Here is a 7136-nt window from a genome sequence, read left to right as displayed (position 1 = left end):
ACACACACACACACACACACACACACAGACAGAGTAATTTATTCGTTTGTGATGCTTGAGGTGACTTTGTGCTGTTTTGTGAGGTTGAAGTGAACCGTGACTTGTGCAAATATCAGTAGTTGTAGAGTAGTAGTTAGTTGTGAGCTATGATTGAGCAGATATATAAAGAAAATGCATTCGTGCCATGGCCATCCCATCGTGTATGTTTTTGAAATACACAGTATAGAGAAGTCTGTTGTCCACTATATTCTTTGAGATCTGATGGAGTGCTTTGAAGGAGGTTTGGCTCTTATTTCTAGCAATTTGAGCTACCACATAGATGCTATGTGATCTGCATGGTAGTAGTAGTAATAGTAGTAGTGGTGGTGGTAGTGTGGGTGTCTTTGCAGTACAGCTATTTCAAACATTGTGTTGACAGGTTCTCATGGAACGCCTGCAGTCGCTGGCCCTCCAGAAACACCCACTCCGTCCAACACAGGGAAGTCAAGTGAACACTGACCATAAAAACGAATTTGCCAAGTAAGCTATTATTTCTCTCCCTCTCTGCATATGTTTTGTGTGTGTGATTACAATTGTCTGATGAATGGTAACATGAAACTCGAACAGTTTGTGAAGAATTTTTTGGCTTTCTGAAAAAGCATGTTACTCTGCCTTTGGTATTCAAGTACTATTTTTATCTTTTGTTTTGTTTTGCATTTATGTTCTTATTCATCTATGTATCTGTCTGTCTGCTGGCCCTTTTTTTTTCCGGGTGTAAGCATACCATTATAAATCTGCACATAAGGTGGCAGGGTTCTTATCTTAATGTCGCTAACATGTTTTGATGGACAGGAATTGTTTTCGGTGGAGAATCCTGTGTCTGAGCAGCCCTTTTAAGGAGAGCACTGCTCACCTACATATACTGGGAAGGTGCTCTAAAACTTGTCTGTCCTCTCTCTCTGCTGGTTAGTTTACTGTGGCTAACGGTGGTTCAATTTAGCAGGAATGAACAAAGAATTGATAACAAGTGTGCAAGGAATAAGGTTTCTCTCAACCTGGCCTGTTGGAATGGGAGAACCCTTTTAGATTGAGTGGATAGGCCTGAAAGAAGAACAGTTCTAATCACTAAGGAGCTAAGGCGTCTTAATGTTGATGTTGCAGCTCTTTCTGAAACAAGATGGTCAGATGAAGACCATCTTGTTGAAAGAGCAGCAGGTTTCACATTATTTTGGCCACTTTGCTTCCATGGGGCCCAATTCTGGAAAGGTGCTCTTTATGTGCCACTGGCATGGGTAACAGTTATGTGGCACCAACATCAGTCATGACTATGATTTCACTTGTCTTGACGGGTCTTCTTCTCAAGCACAGCTTATTGCCAAAGGTCTCAGTCACTATTCATAGCCTCTGTGTGGCTCAAACTTCAAAGATCACGTTTCACCACCTCGTTCCAAATCTTCCTCTGTCCACCTCTACTACAGTTAGAGATCGGCACTTCTTTACGCATCTGTCCTCGTCCATACGCATCACATGACCATACCAGCACAGTTGTCCCTCTTGCACATCACATCTGATGCCTCTCATCTCCAACCTTTCTCTCAAGATGCTTACACTCTGTCGAACATGCACACTGACATTGCACATCCAGTGAAGCATACTGGCTTCATTTCTTTCAAGCCTACACATCTCCTTGGCTGTCACAGCCCATGTGCCACTGCCATGTAGCATGGCTGTTTGCACACCGGCATCCTACAATCTGCCTTTCACTCTGAGAGAGAGGCCCTTTGTTGCTAGCAGGGGTAGGGGCTCTCTGAACTTTGCGCAGCCTATTCTTATTCTAACAGCTTTGCTCTCAGGGCATCCAACTCCAATACTAACTTGGTCACCTAGATAATGGAAGCTGTCTACTACCTCTAGCTTGCCCCTCTGGCAGTTGATGGAGTTTATTGTATCTGTGCATTTTCCACATACAAAAGCTATTTTCCCTGCTAACCTTCCTCCGCTATTGCTGTTTCTGTCTCACTATAACCTTTCATCCCCTGACACAAGATCACTTCCTCCAATGCCCACCTCCCGTCTCAAAAGATTTTTGCTTTGCAAGTTACTTGATGACCCTGTCAGTGCAAGTGCCTTGCAAAAAGCATTCAGTCCACTCTGTAAAGTAGTTGGTGTTCAGAAGGGCACCCAGTTGTAAAAACCTTGCCAAAACTGACCTCCTCACCTTTGCTTGTGCCACATAAAAAGCACTCAGTTCATTCTGCTGGGTGGTCGGTGTTAGGAAGGGCATCCAGCTGTAAAAACCCTGCCAAAACAGTCACAGACGTTCAGTGCAGGCTTCTGCCAGGCTGACTCCTGTCAAGCCATCCCACCCATGCCAGCATGGAAGACAGACGCTAAATGATGATGATGATGATATATTATTGAGGATGTTTGTTATGGTTGGTCACAGAGTGACCATTGATTTCACACGCACAAAGCGCTACGCTGTAGAGGCAACTTTAAATGGAGAAAGAAAATGTCACAGTTACTTAGTAAACAAAATGTTGGAGTTTGGTTTTCAAATGCAGTATTGGGTTATCTCCCCTGCGCTGTGTTGCTATGGTGTTTCGGTTGTTTTGGCTTTTAGTCCAACATCGTTGAGTCTGGTTGTCTGTTCGAAGACGTTGTTGCTGCATTATGCGACACCTGGAGAGTTCGAAGCCTGTAGGAATGGTTCCGTCTGTGATGCAGCTGTTTTATCGGAAACCTGGTTTGGTCCAAGCTTGCGGCAGGACATGTTCAAGATTAGGATACTGGTTGTGTTGTAAGATGTTTGCTTCCCGGCCACATGGTTCTGGGTTCAGTCCCACTGTGTGCTATCATTGGCCAGTGTCTTCTATTATAACCTCAAACTGACCTAAACTTTATAAGAGGATTTGGTAGGTGGAAACTCAAAGAAGCCTGTCCTTATATATGCATGTGTGTGTTCTCTTGTCTTGACGTTGCATGTAGTTATAAATGAGTTTCACTGTTCTACAAATAGCAACATTTACTTCCAATCTTCTGGCCATTGGGAAATATTACCATCATCATCATCATCGTTGTCGTCATTTAACCTCTGTTTTACATGCTGGCATGGGTTGTACAAAAAGTACCAAATGTCCTCCTCATGTAGCACCAGTCTGATGAACTTTCCATCCACATCTTTCTCTCCTGTTTCTTTCTCTGTCTTCATCTTATCTGTTATCTATGGACATCTATTTAGGGCCTCCTTCGGCCACGAATGACCATGGGATTGCACCTAGAAAGTGTTCCTTTGAGGCACAAGTCCAGGCAGGGTTGTTTATGGAAGACCAGCAGTTGCCCATGCATACCAGCTTCTCCTCTCCATGCCACTGATGTTGTCCCAGGAAAAAGCAAAGGGGCTGATACAGCTTGGCACCAGTGACTTCACAACTCATTCCTACAGCTAAGGGAACTGGAGCAATGTGAAATAAAACGTCTTGCTCAAGAGCAGAACAGGAATCAAACTTGCTACCCCATGATCATAAGCTTGACACTTTAACCATTAAGCTTTGCACCTTCACACATCTATTTAAAGAAATTATTTAATGTAGCGTTGTCTGTTGATTGTCTTCTGCCCCATGGTATGTCTTCATTCTCTTCTTCGTTGCTGAAAGGAGAAGTTCTCTCCACATTCCACATTTTGGTATTTTTTCCATCTCTGAACCAAATTTAAAATTTTAATTCACCCAAAGAAAACGTTTTTTTTTTTTCCTAATTTCATCAATAGAAACCATGTCTGAAACAGCTGTAGGGACTCTTAACCCATTTGTTGTTCTTTCTTTATGTTTGTATGTACATGACATGGCCATGCTTAACCCCAACACTCTTTCTACTCTGTTTTCTCTATCCAGATGCTTGGAGCCACTTCTATTTCCAAACCTCTGCAGAGAATTCACCTCATCCAGCAACAACAGTAACACCTTTACACCAACTGTCAAGTGAGTATCACCTTTCTAAACGAACTTACCTTTCATTCTCGCATCGTTTCATTTCTTTCTCTAATCATTTTATTGGTTGCATAACAACAACTTTATGTTCTGCCTTGGTTGTGTTTCGGAATTTGGTAAACCAAAATTGCCAAAGATGCAATAAATCAGTTGGTGAGGCATCAGAAGTGACCATCAAAGCTATTGTCACCATCATCATCATCATATGTTATCCATGATGGCATCGGTTGGATGGCTTGACACGAGCTGGCAGCACGGATGTGCATTGGAGGTTGGGCACCAAGCTCTGTTGTCTATTTTGGTTTCGATGACTGGATGCCCTTCCTAATGCCAACCACATTATAGAGTGTGGACTGGGTGCTTTTTATGTGGCACCAGGATGTGTGCTTTTTACTAAATAAATGTATATTTTCATGTCCCCAGGCTGGAATTGTCTAAAGTACACCATTCCAACAACAACAGCAACAACAACAACAGCAGCAGCAGCAGTAAGCTAACTACTAACACCAATACTACAGCAGGCCACCAGAACAGTAGCAGCCAACACCATCATCATCATAGCAGCCCCACTACTACCTCTCCTAATACTGCAACACTACCTACTGCTAGTAGTAGTAGTAGTAGTAGTGTGACAGCTTCTCTGATCAACTACAGCATCAACTTCAACAACTATCGGCGCTCCAATGGGAAAAGTAACAGCATAATCAAATTTATTGATGCCAAGGGTCCATTTGCTGACCACTGCAACGAGTTTGATGTGGTACACAGGGTAGGTACTGATTTCACAGTGGTAGTAGTACGTGAGCAGTGTGGTGTTGTGGTGGGGGGTGGGGAGCAGTTTTAGGATGGGGAATGAGTGTGTGTGTATATGCACATTAGATACATTAAATATATATAAGGTAATAGTTTGGGCATGAAATACAAAATATGCAAAATGAGAAAGCAAAAGGTGGAGACTTTCAGGTAAAGTGTAGATATGGGGATATATTAATAGGTCCGGGTTACACAGAGTACAAATGACAGAGAAAATTAAAGGGGTGGAAGAAAGGTGTTATATATATTTATATGTGTGTGTACAGACAGACAGACACAAACAAACCGATCAATCGAGACATTTGGTGGTTTTTTTGTGCTTTGGAAGATTTGTCAGGGCTTTGTGAAATTGTAGTCATGGTCAGTAGCATTGACAAGTAAAAGGTACTCCCTACAGTGTTGGGGTGGTTGGCATTAGGTAGGGCATCCAGCCATAGAAGCCAAATCAGACTGGGGCCTGGTTGAGCTTTCTGGCTTACCAGTTCCTGTCAAATTGTCTAATTCCTGCCGGCATGGATAACAGATGCTGAATGACGACAATGATAACAATGATGATGCTGCTGATATGTGTGTGTGCGTTTGTGTATCATCGTCGTCATCATCATTTAATGTCTGTTTTCCAAAGGTCAGACAGTTTGCTAGGGGCTGGTGAGGCCAAATGATGCACCAGGTTCCAGAAGTCTGTTTGGCTTGGTTTCCACAGCTGGATGCCGTCCCCAACGCCAACCACCCCACAGAGTGGACTGTCACCATCACTGACCAGATCACCAAGTCTCTTGCAAAGAAAACCCCTTCAACTGGGAGCAGGAAGTAGTACTGAGGGGAGTTGTGCCAGCTGAGAGATAGAAATAAGGGTCTTGTTGTTGAGCAGATGGATAAGAAAGGAAAGTGAGTGAGGGAGTAAGAAAACGAGAGCAACAGTGGTTGTTATGTATGTGTGTGTTAGTGTCTATGTATATGTGTGTATATATGTATTTGTGTGTGTGTGTGTGTGTGTGTGTTTGTATGTATCCATGTATGTGTGTAGATGTGTGTGTGTGTGTATCCATCATTCTCTGCCTCATGGATCTTGGTATTCTTTCATTGTCTCAGGATCTTGGTATTCTTTCATTGTCTCATGGATCTTGGTATTCTTTCATTGTCTCAGGATCTAATCCAGAAGTTGGATCACCTGAAGCTGGAGGCCCAAGAGCTGCATCGAGACTTGACCCTGCGTCGTTGTCTGGCCAAGAAGACGGTGATCACCGATCTGAGGAAGATTGTGTCCCTCCTTGAGGAACAGCTACATCGTCACCACCTCAACCTGGAGCACAAACATCCCCCCTTGGAGAAGGTCAGTGGTTGAAACAGTCTGTGTGTATACCTGCAAGGGTGTGGGTGTGTATTCATCATTTAACATCCGTCTTGCATGCTAGCATGGGTTGGACAGTTTGACAGGAACCAGAAAGGCCAGGAGCTTCACAAGGTTCCATAGTCTGTTTTGGTTTGGTTTCTACAGCTGGATGCCCTTCCTAATGCCAACCACTCCGAGAGTATAGTGGGTGCCTTTTATGTGTCACCATCCCCCGTGCTTTCTACTTGTTATCAGGAACCCCCACCAGTGTTTTTTACATGGCGTCTTGGTTTTAGGATCTCAATTCTGTTGTGGTGGATGGGTCTTCTTCGTTTAAACAATGTTCCACATTATCTGGGTCCTCCACCATCCCCTTCGTAAGGGGCACTTCATTTTGAAGCTCTGATAATGCTACAGGGGGATACACAAGTGCTCAACAATGAGTTCATTGTGTCATCTATAAAAGCTAACGAAGTTGATCCACACAATTCCTTATTCCTTTGTCATTTTCATTTATTCCTGCTCCCTACTCCACTGACCCCTTTCTTCTGAAGCACATTTATTGTGTTCTGACATTTCGTTATTAATATTGCTATGCCTAAGAGAAATAATAATAATAATAATAATTATTATTATTATTATTATTATTGTATATGTATTATTTTATTCTTTTACTTGTTTCAGTCATTTGACTGTGGCCATGCTGGAGCACCGCCTTTAGTCAACAAATCGACTCCAGGGCTCATTCTTTTTAAGCCTAGTACTTATTCTATCAGTATCTTTTGCTGAAGCACTAAGTTATGGGGACATAAACACACTAGCATTGGTTGTCAAGCGAGGGTGGGGGAACAATCAAGACACACAAATACACACACACACACACATAAATGTATATATACTAATGGGCTTCTTTCAGTTTCCATCTACCAAGGCCACTCACAAGGCTTTGGTTGGCCTGAGGCATTCGTAGAATATACTTGCCCTATATATATATATATATATATATATATATATATATATAT

General features: G+C 42.7%; 1 protein-coding gene across 1 annotated transcript in view; it reads left to right on the top strand.

Annotated features, from left to right (window-relative positions):
• LOC106871241 (RING finger protein 207) overlaps positions 1 to 7136 on the top strand; it is a gene marked incomplete at its 5' end in the record, with an annotated part of 28111 nt that overhangs the window by 4366 nt on the left and 16609 nt on the right. Inside the window, 4 exons of the mRNA XM_052969467.1 lie at positions 419 to 519; positions 3873 to 3959; positions 4392 to 4737; positions 5929 to 6114. Coding sequence (XP_052825427.1) covers positions 419 to 519; positions 3873 to 3959; positions 4392 to 4737; positions 5929 to 6114 — 720 coding nt within the window. The remainder of the gene's footprint in view (positions 1 to 418; positions 520 to 3872; positions 3960 to 4391; positions 4738 to 5928; positions 6115 to 7136) is intronic.

The sequence above is a fragment of the Octopus bimaculoides genome, chromosome 7, assembly GCF_001194135.2.
Source record: "Octopus bimaculoides isolate UCB-OBI-ISO-001 chromosome 7, ASM119413v2, whole genome shotgun sequence".
NCBI lineage: Eukaryota > Metazoa > Mollusca > Cephalopoda > Octopoda > Octopodidae > Octopus > Octopus bimaculoides.
Note: the sequence above shows the minus strand (reverse complement) of the source record. Positions and strands in the feature narration are given on the sequence as shown.